The sequence below is a fragment of the Hermetia illucens genome, chromosome 4 (assembly GCF_905115235.1).
Source record: "Hermetia illucens chromosome 4, iHerIll2.2.curated.20191125, whole genome shotgun sequence".
Taxonomy (NCBI): domain Eukaryota; kingdom Metazoa; phylum Arthropoda; class Insecta; order Diptera; family Stratiomyidae; genus Hermetia; species Hermetia illucens.
In genome coordinates, this window is record NC_051852.1 from 117213386 (window position 1) to 117239714 (window position 26329).

At 40.2% G+C, this 26329-nt stretch overlaps 1 protein-coding gene across 2 annotated transcripts in view; it reads right to left on the reverse strand.

The window, feature by feature from the left end:
• The window catches only part of LOC119654823 (hexokinase type 2), a 265870-nt gene that overhangs the window by 204638 nt on the left and 34903 nt on the right, over window positions 1-26329 (reverse strand). The window contains exon 1 of one of the 2 annotated variants that reach the window (XM_038060386.1): window positions 17817-18271. The exons of the other annotated variant lie outside the window; for it this stretch is intronic. Within the exon in view, the coding sequence (XP_037916314.1) occupies window positions 17817-17879 (63 nt within the window). The 5' untranslated portion in view covers window positions 17880-18271. Of the gene's footprint in view, window positions 1-17816; window positions 18272-26329 lie in introns of those variants that run through there. 2 annotated transcript variants of the gene reach the window in all.

The following is a 26329-nucleotide window of genomic DNA, read 5'->3' on the forward strand; positions in this document are numbered from 1 at the left end:
AACCAGCCGTATAATATTTGATGGAGTTCTATCTTTTCTGGGTGATGTGACTAGCCTCCATGCCAGGTGGATACCGGTTACTCCTCTTAACAGAAGCGAGATTATTGACGACCCTATGCCTATGCCCAAGGCATAGGCAACCCTTCATATGCTGCCTCACCTCCGCTTCGGGAGCCGAACGACCGAAAGTATCCCAAAAAAAATATAGCTTTGGTCTAGTTTAGGCGGTTTAAGCTTGGATATAATTTGCATCCTTGTCGTGTTTGCGATTATATAACAAAGCAACGTCTTCCTCTTCTTGCCACTTTCGGTCACGCTGCTCCCAGAGCAAAGATGGAGCAACGTCTGGGCTTCACAGTTTCCTCGCGGAACTGATCATCGCCCGGAGAACGTGGAGGATTTTCATAGTCTATGACGTGTTTTCTCGAATACATCGCCGTTTGGTCGAACCGAGAACGACGGCAAGTAGGCGTGTCGGATCCACTATGCTCTATCATATTCTTGCCATGGTGACAGCTACTATTTGGAAGATTAGTGAGCGGACGCTAAATTCGGAGGAGATAACCGCAAAATGTGTAATAATCTAATATTAGAGGGAAAATTTCAGGATAGTTGGCCCTTTCAATATATCCGGAGCGAGAATAATATTTAGGAAAATGGGTTTTGTGTGATATCCTTGGTTTAGATATACCTTTACTCTGTTGTTCATTGAAGGACACTGAGAGGATATAAATTGTATGTGGATATTTACGTAATTCATTCACCATAAAAACTAACAAAATATCTATATTTGGGTATTTTTGTTCACGACTAAAACGATGCAGCGCCAGAAGGGCAATTATTTTGATGGAGATAGTAGAAATTATAGATTTGAAAGGGAGTATGAAATAAATAGGTCCGTGAAGGATGGATCATAGGTCTGGTTCCAAGTGGTAAGTTGACCATGCACTACTTCCAAAATTAGAAGAGTTATTTCCTATACTCCCTGGGAGAATTTCTTGATGGGGAAAAGAACTATCTGAAAGTAAGTACATCATGTAAGAAGGTCGCTGTAATTTGTGAATACAGCGTTACTTTCAGGGTTCCGTGGTGTGAGAGTGAGAAATATTGAGAAATTGGCGGGGTTGTAATGGTAAATTACGGTTGCAAACTCTATAGGAGAGCTAAACGAAATTATCTAAACGAGATGATATTTACTGTGGACTCTTTCTTCCAAAACTTTCAATTCGAATATCAAAATCTCCATAGAACTCACAAGACATTTGCACAAACAAGCCGCTTCTTTTCTTGCTTGATCCTGTTAAGTATTTGTTAAGTTCTTGCGGTGTTCTCTTTTGGTGTTTCAGGTTCTGGTGCGATCCCAAGAGATACTATATATAATACGTGAAATTTTATTAATGACGTGAGAAGGACTCAAATTTTCAAAAGCACCCCCCCCCCCCTCATTTTCCCGAGGCTACCTCGCGCAAAAGCTTGTTGGCAAGCCACTTCAGTTAAACTGCACTTAGGACCTGGTTTACCTGCATGGTCGATTTCACTAATTGAGTTGATTATGGTCAACTAGGACCACTTGGCAATCGCGAGCAGTATCGAGCGTTTACTACAACTTTCTCTTTGCTTGTATGAGAGCCCCCTTGGACTTGATACCCAATTATATAATATTATTTATGGCATGCATGAGATTTTGTACCCAAAAAAACAAGCAATTATCCACACCTGGTTTGCTGAAATCTGGATGTACACACACATATATTTGCATCAGGTTATATTCGACGATTTCAGCTTTAATTTAATCGCATTGTTCAAGTCTTCGCTGGAAACTTTTCCATTAAGAAAGATTCCATTTACATTTATAATTAAATTATATTTGCTGGAGAAAGGAGCCTTTTTAGTTCTGCATAGGATGGTTGTTAGCCTAGGCATGTTAACTGCAAATTATAATGCATTACGAAGGCGCTGATGACGTGCGAAACGAAACATAATCTAGAAGGACTTGGATAAATTGTATAGTTAGTGTAACTTATTGAAGTCGAATATATTCTAGAAAACTTCCGCGCAAACATAATTATAATTGGAGAAAACTTTTCAGGACCATGACCAAGTTTTCGCCATAGTTCAAGCATATTTACGGCTGCTTGCTATTTATTTAGTGATTATCCTCGACTTGGTAACACACAAACTTTAAATGTTGCTAGCTTACTTTAAGGTTGTTGGCTGATATACTCTCTAATTACATTTTCGTAGACACACATAGATCGAGACTGTCATACTTGACTTCTTCAGAGTTAATTATTTATCTTGAATAGATTCCGAATTTGTTATTGATGGGTTTTCCCTCTGAGCTCTTACCAAACGTCTCCAATTAGGTCTTTGTTGGTATGTAAAAGTGAAATGAGTTTTCCATCTCCCGGTTAGATTCTGCGCTACTTTTCTATATAGGACAGTAAATGAAGTTTTAGTTTCCGGCAAAAAAATGAAATGATTTCTTATGAAATTTGACAGACTCCCGATATGAAATACTAGGTATCTATCAACAGTTAGTCAGGACAAATATATTGAGTCGATTATTCGAAAGAATTTGAGATGAGAGCCTATCACGTCAACCGCTCAGTATTAATAAGATGAAGACGTTGCACTCACTTTTCTGGTACGGGGGTTGTGTTTTCTTGTTGTCACCTTCGGCCACTATCTTAAAAGAATCCTGTTTCATGGCAAACTCATTAACCAGTCTGAAAACTAATCTAAAAACATAATCTTCAATGCATTGTTTCATGACACGTTCCAAACGTATAGCCAGGAGATATAAGGTTAATTCCTCTGGAATTCTAATCGAATGAATAAAATTCCTTTCCTGACTTCCGAATCTATGCTATAATGATCGGATTTCGCATTCATCTCATTCCCATTTCAACGTACCTTGGAGCGTTTTTTCCAGACAAGTCCGTTCCTTTTCCGTCGTCATCTCTCTGTAATGTAATTCTCCCAATAACATACATTTTTATTCCTCTCAGATATTATACATTTTTCATTCTCCCCATTTTCGGAACTAGCCTTAGAAATAGGTAGTTTGGGTGAGAGGGGATTAAGGGATCGACATATTTTTAGTTCAACGGTCAAACGGTCAAACAACGTATACCAGTTGTCCGAGAAAAAAATTCGATCTTTTGTTTGATAAATTCGCGATTTATAACGTGAAATTTATCGTTTAAAGCTCATATTGTAAAGAATTCAGAAAATTACAATGGTATTTTTGGGAAAATAAGAGGAAGAAGATATGTGGAGAAGTCACTTGAGCATTCATATATATTCACATAGCATATATGTATAAAACACTACCCAGTAAAAAAATCAACTATTTTTTTACGAAAAGTACTGGTACTGGAAAATGCAATTTTAATTGAGGGAGCAACAGTACTTCAAACTAAGAATAACTAAACTCTAACGTAGAGATAAGTCAAGAAACCAGGAGCTGGATGTATAAAAGTTTTTTGTATATTTCCAATGACAGGAGCTTTGTTTGTGTGTTCTATTTATACGTAGCTAAAAATTCAATTTTGTTTGGCTTGTCAATCTACAACTTCGTTAGCAATAATAAAATCTCTAAAAAAATAAAATTATAAAATCGCATCTTGTCTTATCAATCTATTTAATAATTAGCAAACAAGACTGGGTGAAAATAAAATATTTATCATGTCACCTATCTGAGTATTAATCTTTCCCAACAATGCTTAACCTTGTTGACCGGATAACTACCACTGACAGAACTGTCTCAGTAATTGGTAATGATATATAATCAGGGCCGTAGAGAGAAAATCCGAGGACGGGGTGAAAAGTACGCAGGCTCCTCTATTATCCCTGTAACTTTATGAATTTCTATACCGTAACCGAGGGTAATAACTGCCTTTTCTCCTTTCATCAGGCCAAGATAATATACTTGAATATATACTCCACATCATCTGTTTTCGGCACTCGGTGTTTAAGTTTTTTCCCCCACGAAGACATTATAAAGTTTGCCTTCTGCACCCAAAGTTTCGGTTCTGCATATCATACCGCTAATTTTCAGTAGTTCTTTTCTAATTCCTGTGGGTAGTATTCATCTCCTAAGGCTCTGATGCCAGCTAAAGAAAAAATCTTTCAATGATTTCCAGCAGAAGATTAGTCCATATGATCCGTGAACATATGGCTTTTGAGTGCGTTATACTTTCGCGAAGTATTCATGTATAGTAAGGACTATATGGGGAAAATCGGGACCCGAAGTTAGATTCGGACTCTAACTAATCGTTTTAAGAATTTTTTCCCAGACCTTCGAGAAATCTCCAACCCTTTCACTTCCCATCTCGTTAGGTCTACGTTTTACAAAGAACTAAGCAGGAAACATATAAGTTCGCTGTGAAGGGAAACCTCAAAATTGTAAAATATGCTTTCAAACTGCAAAGCAGAGTGGCTAAGAATCCATTCTCCTTATCGTAGTTTACAGGCCTTAACAGACTGAAACAGGTCAGAGGAAGACTTGGCGTAGCATTTTTTGGAGCCTATGCTCTTGTCAGGATTCCGCCTACGAGCGAAAGTGTCATCAGTTTACCTAGGTCAACTATAGTCCCTTGATAAGTATTCTAAGGTGTTCTTCTACAAACAAAAAATTCTGTAATTATCTAATTGCCTGTCTTTTTCATTTCGAGGTCATAAACGAACCCTTGGAGCCATTGTAGTCTGTACTGTACTTGTCCGGGATTTCACCTCAGATACTCGTTCACAACTACTCTACTGATAGCCGACATCTGGCCTATGTTAGAAATCCTTCTGCCATCAATAACTTTCTTAGTATGAAAAGCTACAGCTCCATTATACCACGGATATGTCAAACGAATATATAGCAGCCCAAGATTGGCTCGTTTAAATCCCGTCGCCAACATAAATAAGTAAATTGATTTTAAACGTCAAGAGAAAGACAAATCAAAAGTTCTACCAGAAAGTGTAACACGAATCTTGGAATATATGTAACATTTTCGGCGAAACTCATACCAAGGTGTTGACAATAGGACCTACAAAATAACAAGTTTGGAAGCACCCAAGTGAAAGACTAGTAGCATCAGAATTCAGGTATTAAGTCCTTGTTGCCTTGATTAAGATAATTTTGCCTTTCTTAAGAAGTTAGGAAAATATCTCCCCTGTAATATCTGTACCAGAAGACTTAAAATACCTACTTTGTTATTCAAGCTTAGATAAACGGCTAGTTTGAAATAAGTAGCTTAAGGCACGTTAGTATTCGGAGCGAGGGTACATATTTGAATAGTCTCAGCAATGGTAAGTATAGGCAACAGAGCGTACAAGAAAAGTAAATCGAATGAGGAGCTTAGTCTATAACACTACCTGTATAGGGTTTACCAAATGAAAGAGGCTAAGTGCAGCTCTTCGAACTGAGTTTTCTGAGGAAGAAAACAGTGTCACCTTCATCATTTTCCAATTCCAAATACTCGGTTATTCTCAGCGAAGCTTAGAGACTTACTTAGGATGATGATGAATGGATGGTGATAGGAAGATTCTAACGGCCACCATCCATGTTCAGTTTGGCCTGTCAGCTACGCTGGAAGAACACGGAGTGCACTCGGCCGCCAGTTGAACTCTCGAAAATTTGAGATATTTTTTTATGTTTGAGCATTTATAAAAAATGTTCAAAAGCGATGAAAATGCCAATCAAATTTTCGCTCACAGTCTAAACCAATATGTTTCGCCGGTTGGTAGAATCACTTTTCATTTGATCACCATCCGCCTGAACAGTCAAAATTGACAGATCAACTGTATCAACTTGAGTCCTTTGGCTCAGTGTGCTCCGTTAGCTTTAAGCGCAAGTTAAGCGATTTACTTGCTCCTTCTTCCTCTGCCAGTCAACAGGCGAAATTCACAGGCCGAAGAGTGAGCTGTGTGGAGGACGATAGTATAACCAAATTATACTGATATACGAGGTAATTTTGTAACACACACGGAAAAACGGACTGGAGTGAAAATTATGCCGGTTTAGACCAACATTTTGCCTACTCCAATTATCCCTTTTTCATTAAAATTTTTATTCCGCGCCCCCTAGGAAACTTCGGCGCTGGTGAGAGATTGTCTAGTAATTTAAAGCTATCATAACAAGAACACCTTCGTGATGTAGGAATTGCCCCGCAGGGCAGTGTCGCATGACCCATCGCTTTTTATTACTCCGAGTGCTGGCCGTGGTAATGGAGACGAAGATGTTGCTTTAGATCTGTGGCATAACACATTATCATCACATTAGAAATGAGGATATTCTAATCAATCTGGGGTGAAAAAATTGAGAAACAGGCGTCTCCACTAGCTAAAATTGGTCTGAACATCGAACTCAATGGGAAACGACGAAAGGCCAATCAGATGGCGATTTGAGAACCTCTCCACCTCGTTCGAGGGGGCGCATAAGGAAAATTTTCAGACGAATTTATGTAAAAATGAGATGTATGCATTTTGAGGCCTACATTTCGTGTAAAGTGTTTTTCAGCTGTTCGGGTTGGATAGGATTTGAGAATGAAATCTTTTACATTTTATGATAAACCCATTTTAAGCCCTACTTCACCATGTCTGATTTAACCGTTTTCGAGTAACTTTAGCGATCAACAGAGAGATTGACTAAGAGGCAGACATTCAATCGATAATACCGAAGCATTTTCAGGTCTGAATGCGTTCTGTACCAACGGGGTCAATATTTTTCGGAGATAGAATATATTCTGATTTTCTAAGAGAAATGTAGGACGAGAACAAAGCCCAAACAGGCTTCAGTAATGGGTTGGGCATAAAAAAATATGTGGAAGAAATGTTCGGCGAAGTACTATTGCAGAAGACAACGGCTGACGTGAAATGCGAAGACATGACGTCAGAGATTCTTGGAAAGATGCAAAAATAATGCGAAACTTGTATCGCATGCTGCGTTGTATTCAAGAAATGAATGCCACATTTCAAGTCGAATCTAGAAATCCAAGAATGCAGCAGTCTGCCTTAAAGATAGATGACATAGCCAACATAACATGAATAGACCCGATTTGAAGAGTAGCACCATCAATATAAAAGAACACAATCAGCCACTTCCAGAAGAAAAACAAGGCAATTTAAAAGATCATGCAAAACCGCAGAAGGACGGGAGGTACTCATGTTATCGATGAACAGTAAACGTTCACTGCCGATATCAACCTTGATCTGCCACAGAATATTATAAGCACTCTTCTCCCATTCTTTCGAGGGGCGGAAACCTAACCACTGTTTGGACAAACTCTGGTGAAATTTCTGACATAACCATGGAAGAAGTCCTTGAGGTCCCGAAGCCCTAGCCTTAGACGGTTTATGGAATTAGTTCGCTCAAACACTCACGTTGTGTTCGAAAGAAGCAGTTTTTACCGCACATTGGAAGCAGCAGAAACCGAATAAATTTCTGGGCGATCTTTCGTCCCATACGCCTATATGCCTATTAAACAGCATTGGCGAATTATCCGATCCATTCGCGTCATTTAAGATAGATTTACGCCGAGCCCAGAAAAGAAAGATTCAGTTCGGATTTAGAAAGGCGATATATACTGCCAGTCCGATCAGTACAGTTGTGGAAATTGCAGGGGTCACAAAGAACATTTAGCCTTAGACGCTTCCAAATATCTGGAGTATCGAACAACTTTCGGTCTTCAACAAGTGTTGATTTTAGGTCCCGTTCTGTAAAGAATAATGTATAACGCCATTTTGATGTTACAGCTCCATGAAGCACACAACAAAGTGCAGTTCGAGAGAATCGGTAGAAGACTATATAAAATATAACATGGAAAGGTTCGGGTTTCTCTTGGGTTGGGGATCATCGCAATTTGTGATAGCGTCTGATGCGAGGAATAATGTCCCAATCCAAGAATGCTATTAAATATATTCCTTGAACTATATCCTTGCGGTATTATCATCCCAAATTGGTGTGAAAATATTGGGAGGTGTTTAAGAAGTTGGCATAAACACACTTTGTAGCATTTGTTGCCGGACAAACGGTTGCGCAGATGAGATTTGATATATTGACGCGAAAGGTAAACGGATGAATGACTGCCTCAAACCTAGACTAGCCATCATGACCAAACAGAGGATCCCGATTTTGCGTCCTTTCGTGGTGAGACGATTATGGAGTTGAACCTAATGGTGAAATACCTTGCGGTAACATTCGATTCGAGCTTTTTCGAGCGATAAGTTTCGACGTTGAGTTTAAGGGAGGATCATCGACTATAGTCATGTGTATCAAATAAAAGGGCTCAATCAGCGTTTTTCGAAGCAAGTTTTCATTTCAAAGTGGTGAACAGGGGTAGGAATAGGTGACTTAAATTAAGGAGCTATTCTCAGAAACTACCCAAAAACTAAAAAAATCATGGTGATGCCCATATATGACATCTAGGTCTGAAATTTCTGATACCGATATCTGCTCAAATAAAGTTAATAATAGCATATGACTATATTTTGAAAATGTACTTACTTCAGTCCTAATTTCATCATCGAATTAAAAAAAATGCGATGATATAAAACATAATATGAAGTATCATACTGGGAATTGTGGTGGAAATCCCATCATTATTGGCAAGGTTATAGTAAGTCAAAATCGTATTTTTCATATTACTGATCAGATATCTTTAGTGCATATTTACTATCAGCGATGCACATTGTGAACCCAGATATTCTTACATAAAGAATCCACAGAACCTTTTACACCTCAAGCGTCAAGCTTCGTGTTTCAGACTACTCACCAAAGTTAAAGATAACTTTTCGATAGATCTAGATAGAAAATGTTCTAGTAAATTTATACATTTTTTGTATAAAGTGGTTGATTTATTTATTTTTTATTTGATTCGCGCCACAATTAAGTAAACTACTTACCACAATGATTCCCGAATTCGCCATAACTTCACAACGTGACAATCTATTTCTTGCACTTCTTGTCCTCCAATAATTCCACTTATAAATAAATTAAGGAACATTATAACATGAGAGTCAACAAACGAACTCCAGACTTACATTTGTTTAAGCCACCCCTATAAATTCACTTGAGTTCTTTGTACTTATTATTCATTACACGAAATAACGCTTCCCTTAAATTAGATGTCAAAGTACATATTTAAAATCATCCAAACGTAGTTCGTTCGCAATTTGAACTTTTCCATCATGTCCCTGATATTTGACTTCAAGTAATTTTCTTTTAGTCTCCCCGTCTGCCCCATATTCTTGGATTATTATGATTTCACGCCATCACGAAAAATTTCCATTTTACCACACTAAGCCCTTTAGCACATTCCCCAACAGGAGCTATAATCGTGTAGATAAAATCTTGCCTTTTATTATCCATTGTTTTGGACCGCGAAGTTTATAGCATGTAAAATAGTGTATAGCATATTCATACCAGCTATTTTTAACCCCATACTGAAGGAATTTATAGCAAGAATCAATACATGAAGCCAACGCATGGATGTATTTCTGGAGTGCCGTACTTTCCTTTGATGTTAAGGTTGAAAATCGAAGGTTACCAGAGGATGGATGAACTGAGTTTGGATGACTAATTTCTATTTGATAGTATCTGATGAACACTCTAATCTTATAAGTCGAAATAACTGAGTATTTATTTAAGGAAAATCAGATCCGAAATGAAAAAGTTTCAATTTCATTGGTCCGACCGATATAGCCCACTACACATTGTCCAAAGTATCTCACCCAACTAATCAGACCGCAGTGATAAAATTTTATTATCGAACATCCAACTTTTCTGAAAATATCATCTGGACCGCATTAACCCCCGATCTCTTCCTTTTCAAACTTGCATACAATCCTCTAACTCCCTCCTCCACCCGTCTAACTTCTGCCTACTTGCCCGATACCAGACCAGATTCCATTCAATCTTTCGCCAGCTGATTAATATGTTTGGGGGTGTGCGCTGCTCACGGTCGACATCCTTTCCAATTCATTTCAAGTTGTTATCTCTCCTCCGCACGCTGATGATAAACTTTCGCCCCACATAAAAAAATGCGCGGGCGCAAGCCACAATGTCTTCTGAAGGTTGGGGAACATTCACCCTGACCGTCTCTCCGACGTCTCACCACATTAGAGGCAATCTTTTCGGAAATGTTGGCTGGGGGAGTAATTCACACACCCTTTTTTCATACTGAGCCTTACCAAAAGTGAGTATGGGAGTACGCGGATATTCTCAATCTTTGCATTCTTATTTGCCAGCGTTTTAGCACTAATGCCTGCCGGAAGTTGACGTGAAAACAAGAAGTGCTTAGTTAGCATGACGCCAACGCGAAATTTGTGTGGAGTGGTTCAATGTCACCGCAGCTACTTGATTTGATGAGGGTTTGGAATTTCGTAATTCGCCAACTGGGCAGAAAACGAGAATGATGGAGAACTGGAATTTGTTGGCAGTTACAAAGTGCACCGCGACTGGACTGTGTCCGGCAGGGCAGTACGAAACCAAGCTCACGTGCCGTTCTTAAGCCAAACTGAAAGTGAAAGTCAATCAATAAAAACATTTCGTAAAAAGATTATTTGGACAACGAAGAAAAAGATACTTTTCATGATAATTGATATCTGATAGTCACTGGAAACCACTTTATGCCGTTTAATTTGAGTTCGATGAGTATGAAGTTGTATATATAGTATCGTGTTCGTAAGGAAAAAGGAAGGAAAAGAAAATCCCATCTGAATAATTGTGATTGAAGCACACAACCTTATGAGCCACATATTACGAGTGTATACTGAACGGAGCAGTCTTTAAGTCAATACCCTTGGTTTGACCTCGTTTCGTGTTCTTGTGTTGTCAATTCAATTTGAAACATTTTTTGTCTATCCTACCCAGGATAACTCAAATAGATACTCAATATCCTTCCCATGTTTGCAGTTCCCCCAAAAAACTTCGATAGACGAAAGGGGCAGCGCAAGTAAGCGACACGTAAGGGAACGTGTCTATGCTGCACAATTTAAAAAAGTTCTTTTTGATAGGTTTCGACCATATTTCCAACAGTCAATAACCAAACTTCGATGAGAAACGCGTAATAATCAAATTTGTCATCCAAGGGAGTGTGAAATTTTCTGACATTATAGGGAAGCTTCAGGCACATGTCGGAAAGGAAAGATTACGAATGGTATAGCCGGTGTGATGGTCGACGTGGTTGAGATGCCAGCTTCGCTATCTAGAATAAATACCTGGGGTTGAAATCCGACTTCTGGACTTAGTTATTTCTGATTGTCTAAAGGGGATAGCGCAAATGGGCCTACTAAGTATTCTAGTATTGGAACTGCGGTTCTTCCCTTTTTAAGGTTTTGTATAAAACAAAACCTTATTAAAATCGGTTTACTGTCTGTCCAGACGGTTATAGCGATTGACATGAAATTTGGTGGAAAGGTGGGAACTGTGAACGCTCAAGCATACAGTGAGTTACATCCTTTTACGTCGAATGTAAAGGGGAATCCTCATACATGCAAAAGGGGGGTGTACATTTTCTTCCACCAAATATAATCATGTGGGGCATCAAATTAAAGGTATCGGTTAGTACTTTTCGAAGCCGTTTTTGGTTTTGACATTTGTTGGAAAGGTGGGGAGTGCGGGGGGTTGAAAGTGATCACTTCTTTAACGGATCCATCCTCAGAAACTACTTAACCGAAAAATCTGAAGAAAGTCAAAAGGCTGCCACTATATGGTGCCTAGATACCAAAATACCCTCCATACCGATACCTGTTCAAATAAAGTTAATAATAGTACATTACTATAATTTTGAGTAATTGGCTGCAAACCCCCTTCGGTTCATCCTAGCAGCAATATAGGCTATAACATAGGGCATGATTCTACCAAATTTGGTGGAAATCGCACCATTATTAACAAAGTTATAATAGGTCAAAGTTGTCACTTCTTTGCAAATTAAAGACTTTTAATGTCAATATCCGAATATTCGAAAGTGGATATTCTCACAGATTATAGGTATATATTACTTGTTACCTACTAAGGGCACAAATGCGCACTCAAATGCCTTTATAATAGAAATACATGAAACCTTTCATATCTGAAGCATGCAGCTTCCGGTTTTCTGACTTGTCTAAGGTTTTATATGAACCAAGGAAGCAACAGTATAAAAAGTTTGTGAACGAACGAGAAATGCAACAAGCACATCTTTTCAGCGCAGATATGACTGGAAAAAACATTGAATTTGCAGCCTTTTCATCTTTTTTGCCGCGATGAAGCGTTCCCAGAGTCATTTGGAATATAATATTTTCTTTGCTCTCAGAAATATATTTTCGAGAATATTTAATTTGCGTGTACATCAATGTTTTCTTCACCAAATATGTTTCCTTTCATTTAAGTAATTTTTCTTTACTGGTTTTGGGGTTCTTTATGGATTTGATTCAAACAGGCTCCTAATAGCATTGCCTTATTGCCTGTATATTCTAACCACTGACATCAATTGTCCAATAATTGTGAATCATGTTAGAGTTTAAAGGGGCAATCAGAATAGGGGCCTACAAAAAATTTTTCTGAATATAGTCATGTGGTATAGATAAAATTAAAGATCCCGACTGGTACTTTCCAAGTGGGTTTTTTGAGATTGGTTGTAAAGGAGGTGAGTTCAACAATTTCCTCTACAGCAACACCTAGTACCAGAGGAATTCGTGCGATGGGTTCAACTGCTCTACCACGATCCGAAAAGTAAAGCTTTAAGTGTTACACCGATAGTGGAGAACGTCATCGATGGTATGGTCACGTAATTCAGGGTAACGAGAATTCACTTGCCAAGATTGGTCTGAAGCCGGTGGTAAACGATTAAAAGTTCGGCTCAAAGAACGGTGTTGTGATACGTTGGATGGTGACTTGAAGACCTCGCCACAACATCTAGACTAGGCCTTTGATAAAATAAAATGGCACAACCGATCACGACGAGCCGACCCCGCTTGTGAATAGCTAAGGAAACAGAAAAACATAGAGCATGATAGTGGAATGTCTGCTGAGAACTCCACTATTATTAACAATTCTTTTGCTCCGGAAGTCATCATAGAATGCCAGTATCCCACAATAATGAGTAACCAAACATGGTGAATTCATACAAGGCTCAAATTGCCCTGTGAGTTGGGGCTTAAGAATATTCTCAAAGTCTTCCTTGCTCGTCGTAAGAGGTGACTAAAAGGGATAGATATTTGTGGGCTAGCAACCTGCCAATTTTGAAACTTTATTGCTACTGAAACGGCAACACCGCATCGGAGAGGGACTGATCTCACGTAGAAAACCTGTTTGGTTATAGAAAACTGACTATAATTGGTTTCTGATATGCGTAAGCTCCTTGACAACGGTAGTGAGTATTCTCAGAATGCTCACTTTCTCAAACTTGAGCAGGGATTCCAGCGAAATAAACTGAACATTTCGGTAATGGTGGTAGGTTCGCTGATTTTTGCAACTTCCATCGCCGCGTCATTGGTGGCATATTGTTCGAGCACAGTTCCTGCCATAAGGTCCGTTGGGTTTCAATTGACGAACGCCGTACGAACAATCGGTAGTAGATTTAGGAGTTGTCTTCTGAATGTCCGTGACAAAGGAAGCGTTGACACCGGCCTCGGAAATGATCACTATCTGATGGTCGCTAAAGTTCGCTTGCGTGTTGTGTCCACCACTTCTTGCAGCGTTAGAGTGCCGCGACTCCCTAAGTTCAATATTGACGGCTAGTATGACCCAGCTGTCGCTCGACAGTTGGAGAGCTATCTTGCTAATCAGACGGCAGATATACTGGATAACCTGCCTGAGAATATTGACGAGCATTGGGATGCCATCAAAAATGTCGTTTTTTCTTGGGCGCTACACAGATAGTAGGCCACATCCCGAGGGAGGGTCATAAGATCTGGCTGATCGTGAAATCGTGGAACCGGTTCGATGAACGGTCGGGGTTGAAAGCTCTCTTGACCGCTACGAGTGATGCCGGGAGTGACGCGCTGAATCTCCGATATCGGGTGAAACCTGCAGAAAACCAGCGTAGCGTGCGCCGTGACAAGAGCGAATTTGCTATTGCGCTGGTCAGGGAAGCGAAAGATGTTGCAGAACGCAATGATTTCGAAAATGTATACCGCATCACGAAATAGCTTGCCTGTGGCCGCAAATCTTTTGAGTTTCCTGTAAAAGACGTTAACGGTCAGATCCACGACGACGAACAACTGCAGATGATGAAAGAACACTTCATCACGGTTTTTAACCGTGTGACATCTGGAGAAGTTCCTCCTTTTGTGGATGAAATGGCTAGTTAAAATCTCGAAAGAATTTGAGGTATAAAGGAGCGCGCCCACTGGGACCGACACGACATGATAGTTTTGCTAACCCTTACTGGGGAAGATACGACATGACAGAATATTGCTTAGTGTATTTGCACTAAATTCACACTGTTATTAACTTATGTATGGCGTGGGAAAATGTCTCTTGCTGTCTCAGACAACAAACAAAGGGGACACTCATCTATCAGGGCACCTCCGCCGGTTGACTTGGCAGATGATATGATGCTGGAATCCTAACTAGAAACTCGATAGTTTGGTCTGTAGACCCCTTACATTTTGGTAGAAAAGTCTAATATTTGCAAAATCAAGGTCAAGGTCGATAAGGCAGGCGAGCGAGCAAGAAATTTCCCCGAAGCTTGGTCTCTATAAGAAGCTTAACGAAAACCCATTCGTGGTCAAAAGGATTGTCGTTTTTTCCGCGGCGATTTCCACCATTTGAACAATTTGCCTCTTTTGGGCGGACACCCTTTTTGACCAAACGCGGACAGTAGATTTTATAATTTTTTTATTAAAAAAACCCTTCACGGCCGGACACGAAACTCTTAAAAGTGTGCGAGGCCCAAAATTGTGGGTAGGAATTAAAACGTAAAAGTCCACAAACTAATTTGGGCACTCCCGTGATAGGAAATGTTTGTGGTAATTTTGTTTATGAGCGCAGCATTGTCGCAGTAAGTTGAAGTGAAAAGTGTAAAAGGTAAAATAATTAATAATGTCAGAGAGGAAAGTGCTTACTGAAAAAGAGAAAATAAATATTCTCAACGCATATGAAACTGAAAATACATCAGTGCGTGTGCTAACCAAAAGGTAAAACTATAGGCAAATATTCTAAAACAGTTTCAATATTGATAAATTAATTTGACTTGTCTCAACCAGATTTGAGATAGGAAAGACACAGGCTTTCCTTATTGTGCGTAACAAAGATGGATTTCTGGAGAAAATATCAACAGTAAAAGAAACTTTATCAATTCGAAAGGAAAAAAATATTGATGCCACGGTTTATGACTGGTTTTGCAAGGTCCGAAGTCAAATCTCTCTATTATTGGGACCAATTGTTCAAGAGAAAGCCAAGGAAATAGCTTTAAGCCTTGGAGGTAAAGATTTCGCTGCATCTAACGCAAAGATTTTGCAGTAGACGCAACATAACATTTCGATGTGTGTCTGGTGAAGCCTCTGCTTTTAATCCAGAAGACGTAGAACAATTTTTAAAAAAACTTTCAGCACTTCTAATTGGTAATAGACTCCAGGACATTTATAATGCCGACAAAACAAGTCTTTTCTTTAGAGCATTACTCAACAAAACGCTTGCTCTCAAATCGGATAAGTGTCACGGTGGAAAATTGTCCAAAGAAAGGCTAACAATTTTACTGTACGCTAATTTAAAAAGAGAAAAAGAAAAACCACTTGTGATTGGGAAAGTTGTACGTCCCAGAGCATTTTCCTTTCTGGACATCAAGCGGTTACCAATAATTTGGCATTTTAATAGAAAGGCATAGATTACACGTGAAGTAATGACTAAGTGGCTAATGGATTTCGACCAAAAAATTAGCCAGCAAAAAGGAAACTTTTGCCTTACCAAGTCAATGCAACTTCGCATGCTCGCGACTTGCAATTACAAAATATACAAATTATTTTTCTTTTAAGCAACACGAAATCAGCTTGTAAGCCGTTATTAAAAATTTCAAAGTTTACTATCGAAGCATGCATGTTAAACACATCTTGGAGGCTGTGCATTTCATAAAAGCAGCCTGGATTAAGGTGCAGTCAGTAACAATTACAAACTGCTTTAGATTTGGATTTGACAGAAATTATGATTGAAGAATTCAACCATGAGAATGACTAGCCCTTAGCAACGTTGTCTTCTATTTTTGGGTTGGCAGAAAAACCTGGCGAGGGCTATTCCGACGCAACAGAATTCCTCGAAATCGATAAAGAATTGAGTCCCTATCAACAGCCCCAGAGCTTGAGATAGACTGTTCCAGTAGCGAAATCTGCTTAGATGTCAAATCAGGCTGCTTTGAAAACAATTTCAACCAAGTTTTTTTTGCAAAAACGACTATATTGCCTTCGAGCATTTAACAAATTTAGAGGGACGTAACACTCTTCTTAGAAGGAAAACAGAAAATTTTACGTCAGTCCACAATTTCCCAGTTTTTTGAAAAATGTAATGTAAATAAAAATTGAATAAATCTTTAGTTTAAGTTTTGAATGGTAAAGAATGAAATAAAAATTTTGTCATATCTTTAGAAACTGCATTAATTTGCTTACATAGGTGACCTCCTTCGACAGAATTTTTGGGACAAATTGTATTATTCCTTCTTTCTACTTCCAGGCGAAACAAACAAAACCTTTCATACCTGGAGCGTCAAGCTTCCGGTTTCTCGACTTGATTTGTATCTGATGTAGATTAACCCAGTTCACATTTGCTAATAATATTGAACTCCTAGTGGCAAGCGTTTGGGTTGATTACCATCAATAAAGTGCTTTCCAAATCAAATTATTTGTGTAAGTGGCTTTTTACAAAATATATGGCAATGTAATTTTTAACTATGTACACATAGAACTGACATGCACTCATCGTTCCAAAACCTTTTATCCCGGAAGCGTCTAGCTTTCTCGACAACTTACTCCTTGTTTTTTCACATCACTTGGGTGCGTTCTTAGTTTGTAGTCACAATTAATCGAATTACATAAGAATTATATTCCAACTTTGAATAAACCGCTGACCTTTCATAGCGCGAGGTGGTCCATTGTAGACGAACTCGTATATAGCTTCCAAACAAATTTGTTACCGGTGTGCAGTACCTCCCGTGGCAGTCCCCTATCTTCGGTGGTTGAATGAATTGAAACTATAGATTCCAAAGATTGTTTTATGTGGTTCCATCATAACAGGCTTCTAAGAATTAACAAAACTCCTAACCAGATATCGTTTTCGTGGCATTCATTAGGAATTTCATCGTAATTTTAATTGTAAACTCAACATTGCCGTCTGCACAGTAACGGTATTAAAAGGATGAACGAACTGATAAGAATCGTGCTCGATACCTTTTAGCTACTTTTGGTTTTAATGTGTGCCATTATCCAGCAATAACGAATAAGCATAAACAACTTTCCCTTTCAATCAACATTTTATTCCAACTCGTAAACCGAAAGCAATTCGGCTCTACCTCAATGCGATACAAATACTTTCGTTCAAGGATGTTCATCCACCAGATCGATAGGAACCTCGTGCCGAGAAGGCTGGAAAGGCGACGGTGGGTTCACGCTAGTCCACCCTACAAAGGACTAATAAACATCTTCACGTAGAGTCTCAGCCCACGCAATGCCGCTTGGAAGGCTCGCGTAAGGGTCCCTCACCCACACGCAGTGGCAACGGTTCGCCGAAGAGACTTTGACGTAGGTTTGGGATTTTCTGTTGGCGTTGGGGGAACCAATCGATATGGAAGGATTTACGCAATTTCGCAAGAATAGAATAGAAAAAAACGTGAATGTAAATTGCAACTTACAATTTCGTGATTCCTTTTGCCTCTGACGTAGCAGCGCTCTAAGGCCAAACACACTGGTTCCATTGTGCACGCCAGGGTGACGGATGTGAGGTTATGTGAAAAAGGATATGCAAAGAGCTCCTGTGGGAATATCAGCCAAGCACTGACAAGTTAATTGAGAACACTCGCGATTTCGCGCCTCACAATGCAAACCACTATAAACAGAGAACCGTCAACTGCACGTTGCACTGTTGCAACCGTACGCCTCTTAGACAAGTGCAACCGAAACAATCAAACCGTTACGAACGAGTTACGAATAGTATTCGAATTCCACGGTAAACTGAGCTCCAGGCGTTCACCGAACAGCACTCAAACACGGGAGCGATATCCAGGCTCGATCAGGGTCAGGACGACTATTCAAACGCGACAAAATCAATGCGGAAAATGATTTTCCAACCGCTTGAAGATAGTACACTGGTGCGTTTCTATACTGACTCGCGTACTCTGAAATTCGCCCCCAAGAAGGTCACCTTCACGGCTTGTACGGAGTCGGTCGGTCGTTCAGTCTCAGTACAATGAGAAAAAAAAAGTCATTTCAGCCATTGGAGAAATACCACCTCGAATATGGCAATGCTTCCATAGTCGAGAACGATTTTCCGCGCATCATAAACGCTTTCCCATATATGAGGGCCCAATTCGCCGCGCATTCCTTTATTGAAGGGGAATCAGCTTTGGCTGTATTTGGAAGTTTTTATCCACGTGTATCGTCACTCCAGCTGAGCGATTCGACGGAGTCATTATCCCAACACTCCCAATCGAACAGCAGCACGGGCCCCTGCGGCGTGTATGGCTGCACTTTGTTGCCGGTCGGTGTAATTCAGCGCAAAGGCACCGTAGATATGGAGGACCTGGATTAGTTCGGTTCTGAGTGTCGTGGGATTGAATGAGAAGTGAGTTGACCCCGCACTTCACCGAACTCGAGTGGATGGAACGTTTTTTAGGTCACACAGTGTCGGTCTTGACCTAATTTCCATTGACAGGGGGCAGACGATTTATTAGCGTGTCGAATGTGGAGGCGGTGCATGTGCATCGTTGGTGCGTCATTGATGCAACGGAAGGAAAGTGAGAAGGTGAAGAAGGAATCTTTCAGTAAATCTGTCAAGTGCTCAATCATCCTTGGGTAATTTCTTTCAGGCAGGAACTCATTGTTTGGTAAAATGGGTACAGGTTTTGTTCCCAGGGGGAAAAGATCTTACTCAATTCATCGCAATACACCTGTTAGGGGAATCCCCGGTTTTTCTTTAGATGCAAGCACATATTGAATGAAGGATTTCTCACTTGTGTACGCGAATGTACTATTGAAATGGTTATATCTACATTTTACAATTGAAATGGAATGGATATATCTGAAAAATATTTAGTAACTACTGTGAAAGAAGTTACGGTGTTTTCATAATTAGTTACTGGAGTCATCTGCGGATCTCGATTTTACAATTACATAATTTTTATAATTTTGTCAATTGCGGAAATTAGGATTTATATAATTTTGAAATTCAAATTACATTCCGCCGAAGATTACTTCAAATTGGTTGGAAAAACAAAGAAGTCGGAAAACGGAAACGGTTTTGTAGATATTTCATGTAAGAATGGGATCAAGCAGTGAACTGCAGGATAGACTGATGCGGAATATAGCTCCCTGGGAGTCAACCTACCTCGCTTTCAGGCCTGTGTGGAGTTGGCAAATCTTCCATTAGGTGCATCCCTTTGTTCGGATAAGTTAACGCTCAGCGAATGCGCTGTGGGCAAGCACATGTACGCATCAGGAGATGTGTGCTTATCCAAAAATTGACTATGGGAAGGATAGCCAGGAATCAAACTGAATATGGAGGACGAGAAAAGAATTTTGTTTACCGTGCACCGCCCGTTTGTGGAAATAGGTGAGCTGGCTCCCGGCTGTCGTTATGCAGCGGCCGCAGCGCCTCAGTATTGGGAAAGTTGGCTACTTCGGGATCTCTCCACAAGAGATAATAGTGGAGTGCAAATGAGATCCGCACACGCAACCAGTCAAAGTTTGGAAGGTTACCCGTAGGTAGTCCAGATTCCTCGCGGCATTCGAAAGGAAACACGAATAGTTCCCGGATCGACGTGAATGCTGCTGCTGTGAAAAACAGACGTAGAAGGCGATTCACAGGGCGAACTCATAAACGAACTCTGTGATATGACTGGCCTCATCTCTGCTCTGGGAGAAGCTGACCAAAGTGGTTACAAAGTGGCATTTACTCCCTTATATCAATTCAAAAACACGATATGTGTATGAATTATAACAAGGATAAAACCTGCCTTGTAAGCCGGCCGAGGCTAAACTAGACTTTTGTTTGTACGAAACAGCAAATCATATTGCTTTTTGCAATTTGGGTGCTTGCCCAAGAACCAGGGTTTCGTGGACCACGGTATGTTGTTTTTCTACTGGTCCGGTCCGCCATCAAGTGGATGGCGGACTTAGGAATCCCTCGGTTCACAAACAAAAGAACTCTCGATTTATCAAGGAAAGGAGGATTTCCACCTAAATGTCAGGTCTCTGATAACCGGGATTAAGCTTTCGCATATTAGGGCAGTGGAGGAGAAAAACACTCGAGTGGCACTTGGCAAAGTCACGCAAGAGACGCAGATAACACCTTCATCATATAAGGTGAGTGAAAACACAGGAAAACGGAGTAGGAACGGAATAAATGAGCTTCTTGGCACCCAGCAGGCGGCTAAGAAGCAAAAAGCTTCCTCGTTAAAGAAAGCTGAACCGGCGAAGGTTCCGGATAGTTCTTCGATTACATTCCCAACTTTGGCAAAAGGGAAAAATTTGCAGCTCGTAAACCCGAGCAATGGGCAAAAGTGGGCAGCAAAAAGTGGCAGAGGAAGAAAAGGAGGGTTCTTCCGGAAATAATCATTATTTCCAAGAAAAGAGATATATCTTACGTCGATATCTTTCGGAAAGTCAAAGCCAATCCGGAACTGACACACCGGTAGTGTGGGTCGTATTAGGCGCACGCAAGCAAAAGTGAAAGCCCGAAAGCAACAGATAGCAATCGAGTGTAAAGGCTTAGACGGGGTTACATTAGGGGAGGATGTATGTGGTGCGGAATACAAGAGAAAATGATAAAGATGAAGATGGCCTATGGGGTGCACAGACGGCTATTATCAGCTTGCCGATGCAATCAGGAGTTTAACCGATTACCGCGGGCAAGGTAAGAATAGGTTGGGCCATATGTCGACTTAGGAAGCAAGTAGCTCTCAAGAGATGTTTCAGATGCCTCGATTTCGGTCATTTTGTACAGCATGTATTAGTGAGGACGGTAGGTCTAAAAGGTGCAGGAAGTGTGGAGAAGAGGGCCATCTTATCAAAGACTGTACTGGATATTTACAATGCTTTTTGTGCAAAGGGAAAGACGGAATGGATGGCCGGTATGTTACAGTTGGTGGCAGGTGTCCGAAATACAAGAGAAAGCTGAATTGTAGATCTAAGTGAGGTTGATACAAATCAACTTCAACCATTGCAACGCAGCTCAAGACTCTTCAAACAAAATAGCTTGTAGTGGCAAACCACTCGAAAGTCGAATGTGGACCGAAATTACGGTAGTGCACATGAGTGAAACGCGGCGGTATGGCCATGCGGACGGCAAGCCATTCAAGAAACAATGGCATTCGATATCTTCAGCTATTACACTTTTCCTAGTGCAACATTAGCGCAATATGAGGAGATGCTAGACGACTTGGTTTTGGACGATGGATACCACCATCCCAAAAATCATTCATTTTTAACGCGTAAGCCTTTGGTCCGAGGAAGTCGAGTAGCGAAAGCCAGAGGCCAAATCCTGCTTGAAAACTTCATGAAACTGGACATCGTACTAGCTACCGTTGGATGCGTGCCCACCTTCCAAGACAAAGAGCTAGGCTCAATCATCAATCTGTCTTACCTCAGTAAGTAGATTCATGGGCAAAAATCACCCCAAATGACGTGCCTACGACGCTTGGTCAGAATAATCGTAGCTCTTTTCCCACTACAGGAAGAAAGTGGACATCAACCAACGGTTCGGCAGGACGTCTTCTCAATCCCTGGGGTAATTGGGGAAGAACTGCGACAGATCTGTTGGCGAACTGGGGATAATAAGCAGCAGTTGTTCCCCAAGGCCCCATATTGGGGTTTTTGCTATGAAACATAATGCATGATGGAGTAATTTTCCTTGGAGTGGCAAATTGGTTTGGAAACGATCTGGCTGTGGGTTATTGCGAAAAAAATCTCTCTTTGCGGCTAATATGTGGCTCCAGGCTAAGGCTATCATCTAAGAAATCCGTCAGTAGGTGGTGATAGCCACACTTTGTAAGAGGTCGTCCTATTATTAACAAAAACGCTAGGAATCTGCACTGAAAGGTCGAAAAACACCGTTCCCAATCCAGGTTATTAAGAGAACCGTGCCCATTGGACAGTTTGTAGTCGGCTGCAACTGATGGTATACGAATGGAGCCTTACTGATACCTGGTCACCTCAATGAGTAAGTTTGACCTTATCCAATCTCTACGAGCATGATTATATCTATAAAAAAAACTTAAAAACAATAACAAACAAGCAGGACCCCGTACTCCACACAAAGTCGCCCACTAGGCGAAGGCATATCACCGCAATCAGGGAGCCAGGTGACTACACCTAAAAACATAGAAGGTGGGAAGTCAAACAGTGAATCCATAGTCAACATTAGCCTATTACAGTGACCGCAACCAATAAGGGCACTCCCGGAGGGAATGCTCACTCATAAGGTGCAGGAAAATTTCGAAGATTAGTCAGATGTACAGTCGATTGAGTGCGGAGCTTGTGCCAACCGCAATATACTTTCGACCAGGTCATATACTGGTGGATTCTGCGGCGGAGGACACTGCGGAATTGTTTAGGATCATAGTCAGAGTACTTGACTGGAAAGAAGCGGAAATGTCTACATTTACTGGAGATGATACCAGGGGCACATATGGTGACGGTGTAGTTTTCTAAAGATGCAGTACTAGAGACAGAGGATCTTATGAGCCTCCAAATTGCTCAAATGATTTTCTTCATACGCAATTATGAAGAGTCTTAAGAAGTTAAGTAGAGGGCAAATACAAACTCCCCACGATCATCTACCTTGATCGAATCTTGGAGGCAATCAAACGATAAAACTGCCTTATTAATTATAGGCAGCATATCTGTGCATGTGCACAGGGAGAAGCAAAGGAAAGATATTTTGGACGAGAAATTGGGTGGAAAACCTACCGAGTTCCCCGAATTAATCTCTGAAAGGGCAGGACCAAGCAGGGGAGTAGAGCTACTGCCCAGTCAGAAGGAATTCTAGACCTAGATATAGATCTTCTGGTGAACAGCGATATGTATGAAAGCGCCATGTCCGAAGAGGAGGATGAAACTGCGACAGTGGAGAAGACCTTCAAACACTAATGGAGCCAATGGTCAGCAATATGGTAGTTCAGGTAAATCTCCACCATGCGAAAGCTGCATCTGTAGTGATTGCAAGGGCAATTTACAAGGACAAAATTGATGTAGCTGGTTCATGAACTCCGGAGCAAATTCGCGGTTTGCAAGGAGGAAATATGCAGGTAATTTTGGATTTCTCTTGCAAAAAACAGCAACTTACTTCATTCTTAAACCCATTTTAAAGTGCATACTTCTTTCAAAGCTCTTTACTGGACACCAAATCAGTCTGTATGGGATCTGCACTTGCCACGAAGCCTCACCGAAGGTTATCTGGTGCTATGGGAGCCAGGATGGCCCTCTCAGAGCATATGCTCCAGTGGAACGCATATACGCTCGGCTCGGTTATTTGCGATTGACCCCCTTACTGGGATTTTCATGATGGTTCTAGTTGCGCTCATATCGCGGCCAGAGCTCCTTGTAGGTTTAATGCATGAAGTCATGCTTTATTATTCAGGTCCGTACCTCTCAATTGCTGCAGTAGGCTTAGATAAGCCACGCGCCCACTGGTTTAAATGTTTAGTCTGCACTCAGTATAGTCGCCAAATCAATTGAAGCTTGAAGAGAACCATGAAATTAGGCCATCATGGCAGTTACTTATGTTAAACTCCCAAGGCCTTCATGCTATAGGTGTTATTGTTTCTGAGAAAAGTGTGGGCGGCTGACAGCTAGAGACAGATAGACAATCAATAAACTGATTTTAATAAGGTTTTGTTTTTCACATAATCTTAAAAAAGTGTAATAGTCTGCCTGGATTAAAAACATTTGGGTCTGAGTGTAATCTTATGATGTTTCTAGCTATTAAATTATTTGAAATAATTTGACGGTTTTTGCTTGTTCTCTTCATCAGAGCTACACGTGGGATGTGCAAGCAAAAACCATCTAGTTATTTCAAATAACATTTAAGTGTTTCCGCTAGCAGGTAGAGAGGATCCTAGATACAGTTATTCCTTAAGGCGACAAATACCTTAATTCGATAGCAGATGTTGCGGTCAACTATGTTTTAGGTTAACATTGTATCAGCAGACAAGTCCTCAGACGACTTCCCTGTTGTGGCCGAGGGAAATTGTCTTCTGATAGTTCAACAGTGTGCTAAGCCGGAGTAAGAGTCCATTTAGCAGCAGTTCGAAGTTTCTACTCCTTGCATGGTGTCAGTTGCTTAAGCGACTTCAAGTTAAGGTGAACCAGCATACACCACCGGCTGCGTGATCAAGGGGTAGCTTGATTTCAAATACGTGGATTGCGAGTACAGTAGGCGCCTTCGGTTTTATTTAACATCTTTATACCTCAACTTCTAAATAGTCATGGGATTACTCATGGATTTTATTTTAAAAGAAAAAACAAAGACCTTAGATGGAGAAGAAGTGTCGCAGGGCAGATCAGCAGAAGAAGTGCGGATAGGCGTCATTGGAAGAACTCCAATATTTAGCTTCCTTTACCACAACAATTTGCTAAAAGGTTGCGTGTTAATGCAGCCAGTTCGGAAATCAAATCAAATCCATTCAGAGTCCAACAAGACTCACTGATGAAAGGCACAAGTGGTTCCCGAAATATCGGTACTTGTAAAATATGAATCAACACTAGCGAATAGGAAAAACGAGTTTTTATTATTTAAAATAATTAATCGCTAGGAACACCTCGTAATTACGCTCAGCTGTTAAAACGATATCGAAGGGAAGGGATATCGAACTGGTGGACCTCGGCGCAAAACCGGGATATCTGGAGTTAGTTATTAAGGCAGGCCTAGACCAGGTACCGGTTGTTGCGCCGTTGATGATGATGATGCTAAAGCATTAAGCGGCAATAAGTTCCGCCGAAAGAAAGGAAGATTCCTAGATATACAAATTAATCAACGCCTCCAGTGCTCTGCCCATTAATGCAGATAAGAGGATTACAATGATCCGTCAGACTGAGAACCTTGGTTTTGTTAGATTTTATCTTCGGTTCTACTTTACTTCCCTCTATTTCCATATTTAGAACCATTATAATCCACTACTGGGTGAGAGATCAAACATGGGGCTTCATTTTAAAATAAAATTTTTTTAGAAATTGTATGCCTTTTCAAAAGTTCCTAGCCTCCATAAACCATTTCTTTTCAGGGATTGAGAAGTCCTAAGTCCGTATCCATGTGATGTCGGACCGGACCAAATAGAGAGCAGTATTAATAGAGACCTATTCGAGACTGTATTCGGTTAAAAAAGTTTTACACCCTTTTTTTTGCCTCATATAGGCAAAATAGATGTAACTTATTGCATATATGGTACAACAGGCAGACAGACAAACGGATGGACAAACAGATGGCCGTTGAACCGATTTTAATAAGGCTTTCTTTAACAAACAAAGCCCTAAAAACTGAAATAAGGACATTCATGACCTCATTGTCTTGATATACAGGAAGAATATGTTACTAAATTGACGAAGCACTTTTAAAAAAATCACTGGATATTTCGAAGAATGGAGTAGAAAACTTTGCAATACACTAAATATCAACATCGTATGCGAAAACAGATCGGCAAATCTGATCGTTGGAAACAGACTTTAAAATTATTAAGCTTTGATTTCAATTAGTAAGCTCCAGTTTAAAGATTTCTATACTATTCTGTTGTTGTATTTTGTCTACTTTATCAACTTATTATTTTCTAAGTTATTAGATTTGTATCTTTATTCCAAACATTCACAATATTCTATTTCTCATAAAATACGCATTTTAATGATAACATTATAGAAGGGAGAACAACCTCGGCAAAAGCATTTCAATATTCCAGTTCTGTGGATTTAATTCTATTCCAGCACATTCAAAATATGGATTAATAAAAGTCTGTTTTTCTCGATGTACCCCTAGAAGTATGAAATCAGTAAATATTTATTCCCCTTTTCCATAGGTAATCATGGCAAGGGTTAGCTTATCACATAACTTAGATAAATGCGAATGACACGTTTGATTATTCCCATTTATTGTGTACCTCAATTTTCGCTGATAACATCATATGAACGGTAATAAAAAAAAAGTTACATCTGATAAGAGTAA